This window comes from Labrus mixtus, chromosome 1 (genome assembly GCF_963584025.1).
Source record: "Labrus mixtus chromosome 1, fLabMix1.1, whole genome shotgun sequence".
NCBI classification, from domain to species: Eukaryota; Metazoa; Chordata; class Actinopteri; order Labriformes; family Labridae; genus Labrus; species Labrus mixtus.
This window is the reverse complement of record NC_083612.1, coordinates 31142681-31157448: the sequence shown is the minus strand read 5'-3', so window position 1 is coordinate 31157448 and position 14768 is coordinate 31142681. Positions and strand designations below refer to the sequence as shown.

Below are 14768 nucleotides of genomic sequence, written 5' to 3'. Positions count from 1 at the left end.
TCATCTACCTCCTCTGCTTTCTCCCCCCCTTCAACCAGCTCCTTCCATCCATTCCTCCAGTGTCCTCTCCTCTTTTGTCGAGCAGCTTCTCTTCTCTCCTCCTCCACGCTTAAAGCTATCTCGTTGGAAAGCGCTCATTGCTCCTTTTCCTTCCCTCCTTGTCTTGCAAATCATTTCTCATTTAACCACATCTCATCTTCCCTTACCATCATCATTACCTACCCCCCCCCCACACTATACCCCTACACTCCCCTGAATCCCTTCCCTCTTTTTCTCTTTACAGTGCTTCTCTCCCTCCCACCAGCCCTCACACTCACACAGCTCTCATCATTATCATCACCACCTCCTCCCAATCTGTTTACTCTCTCTATCCCCACTCCCTCTCCACCTTCCTTCTCCTTCAATAACTCAGTGGCATCCTAATTCACAAGTGCCTCTTTCCTGCTACTCTACACATATTTTCCATTTTCTCCCCAGTGTTGGCGCAAATGGCTATGAACCACAAAATGTATCGTTGTCCCCCAAACACCTGTCAAGGTGCTTCTGTGTTTCATGAAAGTATCCACTCTTGTACTTTGTCTCTCTCTTTTTAATTCACTTGTTTCTGCACCTCCTCGTTTCCCCACTCCACCTCCTCCTCCTCTAACCTTTTTCTTAATCATCGCTTCATCTGAGCCATTATGCTTCACCTTTTCCATCCTCCTTTCCTCTTCTTTGTCCTTTACATAACAACACAATGTTTTAATGCTGTATTAATCCTTGTTTTCCTTTTTCACTCAGTTGCTTCTTCTTCGTTTGTCTTTTCTTTCTTGTAAATCATTTACTATGTTCATGTCAGAAGTACAGAGGTGCAAACACACTTTATGAATAATGATTGCACTTCCTTAATTTTAACTTTCTGGTAGGGGTTAACAATTTTGAATTAAGCACAATCTGAAAATGTTCAAACATGCATTTCCAATTTCCAGCTTTACACTTAATAACAATAACTTGATACTGATAACCATGTATGGAAGTGAAATATTTAATTTTATGTATTTTATCTAAATTGTTTTCTTTTTTCTATCATCAATGAAAAAAATATAAACAAGCACAGTGAACCCATTTATCAACCGACAATTTTTTATATATTTTTTTTCTCAATTTTGACCGTTTTCTCACCTTTAGACTATCGGTTAGTCCGAATTTAAATGACTGTTTAATAGTGTTTCTGTGCAACCAAGACCGATCTTGAGACCCCTTTTCCCCTCAGAATCAAAAGCATTATAACTTGGTCTCAGACTGGGCGGAGTCCAGATTTGTAATCAAGACCGTTCAAGACCACTATTGATAGGCTATTTTTCCATGTCATTACTGTAACTGGAAGGAAAAGGTCCCTTAGTTAAACAACAAACAACTTTCATATAAATTACACTTCATTTGGAGTTTGATTCCCCCCCTCGGTTTTTGCTGCAAGCTTCCCAGTGTTACGGTCTAAGTGAGTGACACACCACCTGGAGGAGAGGCACCTGCAAAAACTCAAATCTTAGCAAGCCATCTTTTTAAGAAGTTAGCTGAACAAATTTGCTAAAGTTTGAGATTTTGCATTGTGGTGTTTTGAAAGAGAAGGTGCACAGAACTGGTTTGTTGCTGTCACATTTATTTAAAATCAAAATTAGATTAAAAAAGAAAACCTCTTTTATTATGTTCAATGTGGTTATGATTTTTCCACTGATATTTATGCTCTTGGTCTTGTCTTGGTCTTGGATCACTCTGATCTTGGTTAGTGTGGTCTTGACTACAACACTACTGTTTAAGCAACTTGGAAATTAGTATCCTAGGGAAATAAGGTCGTCTTTGCTGCTTTATAAAAATACAAGAGACAGCCAATACAACCTAACAGTGACATTACAGTGCATCTTGTTGTGTATCATTTTCTGGAGAAGCAACTCGATTTGAATGAAGCTAATAATTCAAGGTATTGGATCAATGCCCGTACATACTGGTGAAATCACACAAGTAAGTCTGCATTTTCTGAAACTTGTATTGTTGGTGGAAAAACTCAAGAACTAACACATGTGGCATAAAGTAAGATTTCCCTTTGTTGTATGTTATCCTGACTCTGTCAAGGCATTACTTTAACACATAATACATGTAATTTTAACTTGAGGTGATTTTCTGTTAATTGGCATTAATATTTTGATCTCCTTTGCACCCCAGCCATCATTATTAGTCAGATATTAAATATAAGAGTTCTCAAACTAATACATTCTGATGGAAACACGACCTGTAGGGCAACAGTTACTTCACCAAAAGAGTCAGATATACCCTAAGGGCCTGATTTACTAAAGGTTTGCGTGTCAATGACAATTCATCTTCAAAAGATGGAGGATAGAAAAGAGAGGCCCTGTTTAATGTCGAGGTTTTCTTATACGCCAAATTTTCTTTTTGTAATATTCCGATTTATCTGCTATAACTTGAAAATACTGTACGTTTATTTGCCTCTTCCACTGATACCTATTTTGCGCTTGCAGTCATCCTGCTTTCTGTCCAAACTCTCCATGATGTAAACCAGTAGAACACACAAAAACCTAACTTAAATAGTACCACCTCCACAAGGTTTGCACCTGGTGTCATTCACACAAATGTTCTTAGTAGATCACCCGCAAAACGCCCACCAACCAAACGTGCAAACTTTTGGAGTGAACACGCAATTTAGTACTCTTTACTTGGGAGCTTAGTATATCAGGCCCTAAGACTTCACACCTGGTGTAGTGACTCTTCCCTTCAGCTAATGAAGGAGTTTATTTCGTATTTAAAACCAGCAGGTGTCTCCGAGGTTGATAAGTCACTGTGGGCCCATTTTATTGCTGGAGAGAAGGAAAAGTAAAGGAGACAGAGAGCCAAAGTTTTAATCAGGAAGCCAGATGTTTTTGTTGAGAACTGGAATCACAGAGGACTTCTTTTCTATTCTCCTCAGCTTCTTCCCATATATTCTTTTCATTCTTTTTCTCCTCCCTCATGGCCGTTTTTTTCTCTGCTTTTGATTTCTTTCCTCTGCCACTTTTTTTCTTCATCTCTATCCCTCCTTTGTCCTGTTCCTCTCCGTCTTGCCCGACCACCAGCTTCATCTCACGCTTGTAGTGCCACATCCTCGTTCATCTTTGTCTTAAATTCGGTCTTTTTGTTTTTAAGGCTCTTCTGTTCTGTTTTTGTCTCGTTGCCTCCCTGTGTTTTATGGTCTTTCTGTCATTTTCTCTAACAGGCATCATGTTTGACTTTGAGCCCTCTTAGGAGAACAGGTGTGTTCTCAATTAGCTCACAGCGAGACACACACACACACTCACACACACACACAGGTCCTTGCGTTTGCATGGGATGACACTAGATAACTTGGGTATGGTCCAGCACAGCAGAGTAGTTCAACATTCTGCTCTCATATGAGTGAGACGTCTTAAAACTTTTTCTGTCAGGTTGAATAAATATAGTGCCTCACCTTGAGACCTGAGCTCATTAAAATGTGCTGCTTTTCCTGACCTGTGGGGACTCCGGTTGAGTCAATTAAGGCTGTCCTTCTTGACCTGGCTCAGTGAGATATACTGAAGTCTACTCCTCCTGGGGAAGCAAACATAGAAAAACAGCTTTTTGAAACCTGGTTCAAAAGGAACATACTGTGTTTAAACACTGGCCATTTGTATGCCCGTTGTAAAGCCTGTAGTACAACAAACTTCCTTTCAACAAGTTTAAATAAGTCTGAGCGCTCCTGAATGTATGGGAAGTGTCTTACCCAAGGTAAGGTAGTATAAAGGACGTCACTGTAGGCAAGCATATCATATTGCTTTTACCTTTTTTTCAAACAACCAGATAAATCATAAATAAAATACTCAATAACTGATTATGTAAATAAGTGTTGGTTGCAGTACCACAATATATATTGTATGCCACTTGTCGTATGATAAAACATACAGCTATGCTTTGTATTTGCAGTGTGCTGATTATTAAACTTCAAGGCTAACTGTTGCTCCACTTTACATTTGGGAAATCATCAGAATCATCAGTATGCTTTGCTGAATCTGACTGTTACTTTTCATTAAATAGTGAGATAAAAGCCACCATTGACTCCTCCTCTGTTACACTGCAGACACTTCCAGTAGATCTAAACAGACGCTGGGCCAAGTGCTGATTCCTGGCTGCTGCTTAGAGACTTTTGTAAATCCTGTTTGAAGCAGAGCGATGTTTTACTAAAAGTTTGAATATTTTAACTTCTAACCCTCTGTGGTCTGAGCGTGAAAAAAAAATGCTAAACCTTAGAGCGATTAGAGACACACAACACTACTTGTGTTCCACCAAAGAGAAAGAAAGAAGCAAACACATCTCCAGTGGAGTGAAAGACTCTGTGCTTTTGGGACCTTTGAAAAAAGTGATTATTTGACTAATATTGCTCTCGTCTTTTTGAACAAGCATTAATTAGTGCTGCTGCCTGTCTTGGCCAGCAGGACACTCTTGAAAAGGAGATTTTTAATCTCAATCGTTGAATAAATAGAATAACCTGGGTAAGCCTTTAAAACCTTTGTATTGTTTCAGGGTTATATCTGCTTCCAACAATCATTTCTAGTGACATAACCTCTATGTTGGACTCTTTTTTTAATATAGAAAATGTCAGGTTTTTTTTTTTGCCTTTAATGAGATGACAGCTGAAGAAAGACATGTCATTTGGAGAGGAGAGAGTGGAGCAGACATGCATCAAAGGGTCAGGGCGGGGAGTCGTGTGTGTGTGTGACCAATGCATCAAAGACTATAGCCTCTGTATATGGGGTGCCTGCTCCATCGACTGAGCTAAACCGACGCCCCTTTGGACATTTTAATCGATAACTTTAGCCCTTGTGAGGAATTTTCAGCTGGTTATAAAATAGAAATGAATAGTGACGCCTCTAATTGACCCACAAATAAAAACATCAGCTACAAGATTGAGTGTTCCTGTATAGTTATTTTGAATGCCGGTTATCGATGCAAATGGGTCAGTGTCAGACGAGGAGATTAACCGTGAAGAGACTGGCAGAGCTTTTTGTTTTCTTATTCTGTGGAAAAGATTGAGAGTTAAAAGACAGCAGGAATATTTTATGACAGAATACTACCTACTTCTGTACAGGACTGAATCAGCAAAGAGAGTAATAATAATACCAGTCATGCTGGTATTATTGTTTTCATCACAAAGTGAAAGTTTCTTACAGGAACTTTAACCTCCTGAATAAAATGATAAATGATAACGTTCTCTTTGCTGATGTTTGAATGTACACGCCCAAATAGAATTTTGTTAAGAAAATGTCCAGATTTATTTTATCTGTCTGATTAATGTCTAAACTCAGGGGCAGCGCTGGCTCAGTCTGTGGGGAATTGGATCCTGAACCAGAGGGTTGCTGGTTCAAGTCCCGATACCGAACAAAGTGTGAATATTGGTCTGGTTGCTGGGGAGTCGCAGGGTACTTCTCGTTATGCGTCCATGTGCAGCCCTCCCACTCTGATGCAAACATTAATTAATAACTAATAACACTTTGTTGGGCATGCACCAACCCAGTGGAAACAGGTCTGAAAAATGTACTTCACTTTTATGGTTTTCTCACTAATAGTCGTGTATGCTATCGTAGGTTCTTCTTGAGCCCTTATTATTAATTTCAGTCTGTTTCATAGCCAGTTAAAAAATGTCTCACAGGAGCTTTAAGGTACATGTTATGAATGCCATTTGCTCCTGTCAGAGTTTAAATAAAGGTTCTTACATCTAATTTAAGTCTTGTTTTATGTAATCATCAGATGCAAGACATCTTCTTTTTCTATTTAAAAAGATGAATACACAAAAAAAAAAAACTGGAACATCTCATGAAAAACTTACAAACACCATTATCAAAGCAACCAATCTTTATTTCTCATAAAGAAAATCCTTTAAGAAGAATACGGTTGAGGCATGCATGTTCTTTCAGTTCTTGCATAATGAGGTCAAAAACAAACACAACAAATAAATCTGCAGAGGAAAGCAATATTTTCTTTGAAGATTTGTTCAGTTTTCGATTAATGTCAGTGCAGACACTGCTTTGCTATTTACCCCCCCCCCCCCCCCCCCCACCAGGGCAAATTAAAGTATCTCTTTTTCATCTGTTGTGTCCTTTCACAATCTAGTACAAAACCTTGAATCATTTCATTCCTTCTCAGTGCGTATGTACAGTATGTATGTAGAAGGAATTTATATGGTTTCCTTGGTTACTGACTTTTTATGAAGTGATTTTGCACTACCTTCATGGTACATATCGAGAGTTAAACCTCAGCTTGTGCTTGTTATTGCAGAACTATTCTTGGCTGCACTTCATGCTGACTGTTATCACTGTTGTAACCATATCATTAGAGCAAAGCCCATCCTCAGGGGTATTGTAGCTCTCACGCATTGAAAACACACCTTTACACTTCTTCAGAGATGTTCTTTAGAGCAGTACACACATCAGAGCTCAGCCTCAAGCTACACTATAAACCTGCTCTGCTTCTGAACACCTGCATAATCTAGGATGTTTGTTGTGCTTTTCTTTTCTGTCATAGTTGTGAATGGGGATGAGATGCTATACTGCGGATCTGCTTGTGGCCCAGTAAAACCTACGCGATCCAAGAGGATGCACTCCCAGAAGTGGTCACTTAGTTCAGCTTCATATTCCTCAACAATGACATGAAGTCTGCCAAAGGTGAAAGTAAGTTGTTGTTGTTGTTTTTTTACTGAAAAAGCAGGACACATATCATGAAATTCACCAGACAATCATGTTTTAGTATATCTCATTTGTATTCATGATGTAGTGCTTCATGATCAGCTATGTAAACTTAAATGTTATCTACTTTTAACACTCCTACTTTCCCAGACTTTTCCCCTTCACTATTTAATCAACCCTCTCCTGCAATCTCAACATGACCAGTAGATGGCAGCGTGACTACACAGAGCTATAGACGCTGTCCATGGTGCTGAATAAACGCACACTTCCTCTCTCTCTCTCTCTCTACAATTTAGAATGTGTCTGGTTTACAGACGGATTATCTATCTATCTATCTATCTATCTAATCTATCCATCTACCTATCTCATTCATCTCTACCTATATATATTAACTGTCCATGCATGTATTTATCTGTCTTCCATCGCCTTATGATCTGTGTGTTGAGTTGCAGCAGCAGATGTGTGCTGTGTCAAACGTCCCTTTTGTATAGGTTGAAACAACAGTCTCTTTAGGAGCGTATGCTGCTATGGAGACTCCCACCGCTAGATGTAAAAAAGACATTTTTATATAAATATATTTAAAATGACTAAACTAGCCTAATGCACAGAGAGCTACCAGCTTGATGGATGACTCACTGAAATGCTGTGAAATGGCTCAACCCACACAAACACAACCACAGCCACACACTGAAAAGCATGCAACACACACTCTCAGAAAAAAACACATGTTGTATGTGTGTGCACACACCATGCAGCCCCAAAAGCATCCACTCACAGTCATATAGTATAAACCCATAAGGTACACACACACATGCACGCACACACACACACACACACACACACACACACACACACACACACACACACACACACACACACACACACACACACAGGCAGTGATATCAAAGTTCAGATGGTTAACTCTATACACGGAGGATGCCGCTTGCCAAGTGGAACAAACACAGCGTGGATTACCATGGTGAGAGATTAGCAACAAATCTATTATGAAACTATTTAAAGCAAAATCAAGCTGCTGTAGCCTGTAGCATGTGGCCGAGGCACCCAAGGGGGCTATTTGGGGGTCTGAAGCAAAGTGAGGATTAGCTCAAGCTTGATATTTTTTCATGCTGTAGCAACAAGCAGTGTGAGAGAATTTTGATCATTCTGATATGCAAATGTAACAGATCTATGAGGGAACATGTTAGCATACATTTAAAGGGGAAAAGGCCAACTATTACCCACTTGATTAAAAAAAACATGAACACTTTAAAACATTCAACCATCTTTCATAGGTTTTATAATTTACTTATGTTTGTTTTTTCATTCTGTTTCCCTTAGCTGTGATTATCATTTTCAACCTGTTGACAATACTATCTTATACATCCATGCCAATAAAACAAAGTGAACATAATTAAAAGCTGCAAACAAAAAAACAAATTTCATTACCACACAGCTTCAATGAAAACATATGGTTTATACAGCAAATTCCCACTTTGATTTCCCCGTTAAAAGGTAATAAGACCCGACGAAAAGGGACATCTAGCTTTCTTTTTTTTTGGTCGATCAGCTTTAAAAGCTTCAAAGGTGGCAACACGAGGCAAATCCTCATGTAAACACACTCCCAGAAAACTAGAAGTGACTTCACAAAAGCTGTGTGCATTTTTCAGAGTCTATACTCTGTGCACCCACTCTCTGGCTTTTGTTTTGGTTGTGTGAAAGTAGTGGGTGACACCTGCTGTGAAAAAACTGTAATGGGCCAAATTGGGAGTGACATGTAATTTGCATTTCGCCTCTAAAATGTTGCTGCTGTTGGTCGTCTCTGCGGCTCAGCGGGCTAAGTCTCCACGTCGTGTTTGTAGCGTTGTAATCTTGTTAGTGTGATCCTCTGCACATGCCACCAGGGACCGGGGATCAATAACTGGCTCGTGGCTCCGTTTGGGGTGCCACACACACACACAAATATAGAGATGAGAGAATCAGGGTGGTGTTTATATGGCACTGAGATTGATTGGCAAGAGGTAGAGTGTGATGTTTTCTAAGCATCATATGATCTCAAACCTCACAGTCTGGAAATGCACTTGAAGTATATTGTGTTTTTGTGCGTTCATTTGTGTGTGTATGTGTGTGTGTGTGTGTGTGTGTGTGTGTGTGTGTGTGTATGTGTACCATTTTCCCTTTTTTTCTTTCCTTCCAGTCCTTTTTACTCAACTAGTCACTTTTTCATTTTGCTTTTTTCATCAGCCTTTTACTCCATACTTTTTTTTACACCTGCCCCCCGCCTCCTCCCTTATCCCCACAGGTCCCCCCTCCCCTAATTCACTTACAAGTCAACCCTTTCTTTTCTTTTTCCTAATCCCTCTTTTCTTTGTCCTCTCCTCATTCTTTCTTGAAATGGATCCATTCTTCCCTCTTTCTTTAACTTTTTCATCCATCCTTCCAGCCTCCCATCCTTTCTTCCTTCCCTGAACTCAGTATCTCCTTCATCTCTCCCTTTCCCTTCTCTCATCCCTTATCTTCTCCTTCAACAGTCAGCTTTTCCCTCTCTTACATCGTATCTTTTTTTTCTCCATCCTTTCCAACTCCTCTGCTCACTTCCTTGCTTTCTCTCCTTAATATGTCTGTCTCCTCCCTTTTCTGTCTTCATCACATTTCCCTTATCCTTACCCATTCCCCCTCTTTTCTGTCTTTATATCTCCATTCAGTCCCATTCCTTCTTCTCCAACTGTCTTTCATCCCCCCTTCAATCCCTCTCTCTTCCCCCTTCTACATGTTTAACTTCTCTCTGCTGCTTGATCATATCAGCTCATTTTATCTCTCTCTCTTCTTCTGTCATTTCATCCATCACTTCTTTCTCCACCTCTCCCTCTGTCTTCCCTCCCTACTCCTCCCATCTCCCCTTCATGCTTCCTTCTTTCCCTTCCTTCGATGTTTTTCATGTCTCCTTTTTCCCTTTCATAGTGCCGACATTGTTAAGTATGTTGGTTTCCCTTCTTCTTTTCTTTTTCAGTTTCTCTCTTCCTTGGATCCCTTTGCTGTCTGTCCTCTCTTACCACCCCCCGAAATACCTCTTTTTCACCCTTCTCTCTCTCCTCTCACCCTTTCTAACTCCCTCCTTTTCTATCTCTCTTTCTATCTATCACTATTTTCTTGCTTCCTCTTCTCCTTCACTATCTCACACTTGTTCATCCCCTTCCACCTCCCCAACTAACCTCCTCCTATCTTCTTTTTCACTCTTTGCGTCTGCCTCCCTCTCTCCTGCACACACACTCTCTCTCTCTCTCTTTCTCTCCCCTCTCTCACTCCCTCAGTCGTCGCTCGCTTGCCGTGCTGTGCGGACCTACCAGCCACCTCTCTCCTCTCCTTCACTGAATCTCTTCCTCTCTCTCTCTCTCTCTGTCTGTCTCTCTCTCTCTCTCCTCCGCTCCTCCGGTCTCTGCTATGACAGCTCACACCAGCAGTGTGTTGCCCGATCTCAGACCGTCAACCCGTCACCGGTTATCCTGTCCACGCGTTACCATGGACATGTGTGTGTGGGATATTCGTGATTGATCCTCGGGTCTGATTATTTTTTTTCTGTTTAAAAACGAAAGAAAGAGGAGGAGGGGGGCGGCCGTCCTCCTTTCACCCCCCCTCCGCTTCCTTCAGCCAAGCAGAGCGGCGAGGTGGGGAGAAAAAGGCTTTCCAAATAAGCCAGCTTGGATTAATTTCACAGCAAAATGACGGATTTGGGAGCGTCGGAGATGCTGCTGATGAGGAGAAGGCTGAACGTGAAGACGAATGGCAGGCTGAGACGCGACCTCCCGCTTCTCCTCCTGCTGGGGCTCCTCTTTGGGGATTTCTCCTCGTCCAAGGGTGAGTTTTGGAGGTTTTTAGTTACGGTATATTATATATATATGTACGGTATATATTTTAGCGGTGTCGTTGCTGCAAACCAGTAAGTGTGTGTGTGTCTGTGTTTGTGAGTATGTGCAAGAGAGGCGACAGAGTTACGTGGTGCGTGTGTGTGTGTGTGTGTGTGTGTGTGTGTGTGTGTGTGTGTGTGTGTGTGTGTGTGTGTGTGCTGTGCGGTTTGAGAAACGGAAAGGAAGAGGGGTGTAAAAGAGAGAATGAGAGCTAGCCTATATGCAGGCACAGTGGGTTATTGAGTGTGTGTGCGGGAGTGCAGTGCCCAACTTTGGACACAATATTACATCTGGGGAACAGTGTGGGGCATACTTAATTTAGCCCTCCATGCTGTGCAGATATTTTCATTGAAGTTTCAACACTTTAACCAAATGTAGTGCAGTTGTTACAGGTTTATACAGTAATGTGTGTGTGTGTGTGTGTGGGGGGGGGGGGGGGGGGGGGGTCACATCTGATCAGAAATGTAAAACATGTCCTCTCCTTTATGGCAAACCTTGGAAATTAACCAAGTTGCTCTCTAATAAGCAGAGTCAGATTGAGAGAAATGGGGTGAGATTTCATCAACAGGGCATGTAGAGAGGAAATCCCAAGCTCATACTATAATATGATTGTGTGGAGTCACACACACACAAACACACACACACACACACAGGGACACTGAGTATAGTAGCTGTGTTGGTAGCTGTGGAGAGTATGATGCTCTGACCAGGGGTTGATGCTGCGTGTCAGCAGTCCAGCAGGTTCTGTGTTGGTGGGGGATTATAGATGGATGGATGGATGGAGAGGAAAGTGTTAACATTCCTCTCGTTCTGTGGGAGCGTTACTGTTACTTTGTTTATCAATAGCTTCTCTGTGTTCACTTCTCCTCCCTCTCGTTCTTAATGCTCGTCCCTCTGTATTTCCCTCTCTATCGCTCACTCTCTCATACACACACACAGACACACACAGATGCACTCATCTGTCAGATTACCCCCCTGAGATGAAGAACAAAATGGTTTCTAGCAGTGTTAAGATTCCTGATAATTGTCTGTATCAGTATGTTGCTCTGTGCTTTTCCCTTGCCGCTGTTGTATCACTGGATGTTACCTACTGTGCATTTATATCTCGATGGTGTACCTACCGCTGAGTGCAGCTTGTCAACCTGGAAAAAAACTGATTTGTAAAATTGAAGGGGGGGGGGTGAATATTGTGTGTGTTGATGAATATGATGATGGTGCATTGAACCAGTTTATGATTGAAACACCTGCCTGTTGTTACCTGTGATTTATCTTTCCAAACACCCTGTGCGCATGTTTTTATGTTTCCTACAGTTTTATCACGATAGATCTGCTTTTTTCTTTGTGTTTCAAACCATAAGCAGTTTTCTCAATTTTAACAAGAAAATAAAAAAAAACTCAACATGTGATAAACTTGTTAAATCGATCACGAGTCATGTTTCCCCATGCCACATTATAACAGTGTGTGCAGCATACCAACAGCTATTTAAGTCACTGGAGAGTCAAAGACCCTCAAAGAAAACAGAGGAAGAGAAAATTGAAGGGCAGATAGACATCTGGAAAGACAGACGGGGAGGGCGGCAATAATTTATTTCGTCAAACCTGAAACCCCAGATGGTTGGCAGCCTTTTAAATGTGAAGTTGCACTTTAAATTCCAACGCACAACTAATTATTGATTGTCTCGAAATGTCACTTAAAAATGTCATAAAAAGTCAGGTATCTTCAGAGAAGAACTGAAGAGCAAACAATAAGAAACACACAGCCCAGGCCTCACGAGAGAGGAGACATTCTGAGTTAACACATTCTGTTGTGGAGGCAGATGATAAGTTATTATTAAATAAGCAAAGAAAATCTCAATCAGTCCCCAATGAGATTCTAAAAGATGCCTTTGAGCCCGTCTTACGGAAGTTCAAGAGATTAGTGAACAAAACATTCATTATTTCTGTAATTATCCTACTTGTAGAAAGGATGTAGAAAAATAATAATCGAGAATACTCTCATCGCAAGTCGAATAAACAGCCATGAAAATTATTTCAAAGATAATGCTTATGAATAAGCTGCACTAGTCAATTAATAATGATTAATGTAAGAATAATGTTATTTGTAAATCATCATCATGGATATTTAATGCTGTATGTAAAAATTATATTTACAATCTTTACATTTGGCTGCCACATTGCGTGCTTCTTTTTCAAAAGCTGAGACGGATAGAAAAACTATATTCAGCCCATTCATCAACAGGTTTTTTCTGCCAAGAAACGTCCAAATGTCCAACTGTGATGTTAATTCCCATAAAAACCCAGCGAGTGCTTATATAATTGATAAATTGTTAACTCTACTCTGCAGGGGACTGGACAAAAGACATTTTTGGCACGCACACTGTCGAGAATAACATGTCAGAGCTTCATTTGAGACACCCACTGGGACTATAAAGCACTTGTTTAATCGCTGAAACACTCACTTATTCACTTAAAGAAATGACAACAAGCATGTGCATACACACACACACACACACACACACACACACACACACACACACACACACACACAAATATACACTCACAGAGGACACTCAGAGACTTATTTCCTTTCCCTTTGAAAGTGAGGACTGATTAAATGTTTCCGTTTCCAAAGCTTTTTAAGGTTTTCATCCCGAAGAGGACATGAAGACCCAAACTCACTCATTCTCTTAACTCACACACCCAGACACACACACACACACACACACACACACACACACACACACACACACACACACACACATATACATCATAAAGAGCAACACACACACACACAGAAGTACATGCACACGGTGACAATTAGCTGACATTGAATCAATGCCAAACAACAAGATATTGGAACTTGCTGTCGGTCCCCCTGCCTGGCATACTAATATCACACACATGGGAGACGGACAAACTCAGTCACAGACACAAACACAAGCACACACACACACACACACACACACACACACACACACACACACACACACACACACACACTGTTCCTGTGGGTGAGGAGCGAGCTAATTAAAACAGAGCGATCTGCCCAATTCAAATTCACTGTAAGTACATTTAACTAGGGGACTCAGACATATAGGAGTGTGAAACATGTTCCCACAGAATAAACTGTGAAGGAAATGAAATTGTTTATCTCTTACAAATATTATATGTGTGTGTATTATAGAAGTCTTGAGCATTCAGGGAGTTTCAACTTTGACCTTGGGGAATTTATTTAAAGCGGTAGACATTTTTACCTAACCAAGTACTGTAAAAATCTGGATTATAAATTACACCGGTACAGAATATAAGACGCAGTACTGCCTTCCTGCGTTATTATTTTGAATGCATTCAGAAAGTCCACAACTTGCAGTTTCTGTGCAGCTGTTCAGTTCTTCCTGGTATCCCTTTTCACCATGTGGAGTTTGCAAACCTGCCAGCTAGCCATACAATATTAGAGCTGTCATATTATGGTAAGATTGAGCGTTGTGAACCTGCAACCAATGTGCTGAGAATCAAGCTGCCCATATCCACTGGTCACTTGTTGTCTTTAAATGCAGAGCCTTTACCGCTGGTTTCTTTAAATGAATAAATATCAACCAACGAGGGAGAAACGCTGTTAAAGAGTGGCGCTGCCAGCCTGGTCTGCACCACTATATATCCCAACATGTTTTGTGCAGTAAAGCGGCCATTTGCAATACCCGATGATGGTTGGACTGTCGAACATAGGGGTCATGACAGTGCATGTTTCAGCCTTTTATACTGGTATGTTGGTTGCACATGTATATAAGATGAAGCCAGCTTTTTAGATTAAAAAAAAAAGGGGTGTTAAGTGACTTATGCCAAATCTTGGTTCCAAGCTTTGATATAATCATCATGTTGCTTTGTAACAAATATCAGTATTCTTCTTTAAAAAATATGCCACTTCAAACAGATTTCCCTGCCAGCATGACTCACTGCCTCATGATTCCCCAACATGCTTATAACCCAAAGTACAAGTTGACAGCAGGACATAGGCAGAAGACAGCGAGATATTGTCAGACAGGAGTGAAAATAAGTTAATGTAAAGATCATCAAAGGTGACACTGACACCATATGTCAGTGAATAGATACATTAAAGGGAGGGTTGGTCATTTTTGAAAAACTA

The 14768-nt window shown here is 40.7% G+C and overlaps 1 protein-coding gene across 1 annotated transcript in view; it reads left to right on the top strand.

Moving 5' to 3' along the window:
• Window positions 1-10049: 10049 nt before the first annotated feature.
• LOC132977394 (CUB and sushi domain-containing protein 1-like) overlaps window positions 10050-14768 on the top strand; it is a 455723-nt gene continuing 451004 nt past the window's right edge. The window contains exon 1 of the mRNA XM_061041929.1: window positions 10050-10574. Within this exon, the coding sequence (XP_060897912.1) occupies window positions 10439-10574 (136 nt within the window). The 5' untranslated portion in view covers window positions 10050-10438. The remainder of the gene's footprint in view (window positions 10575-14768) is intronic.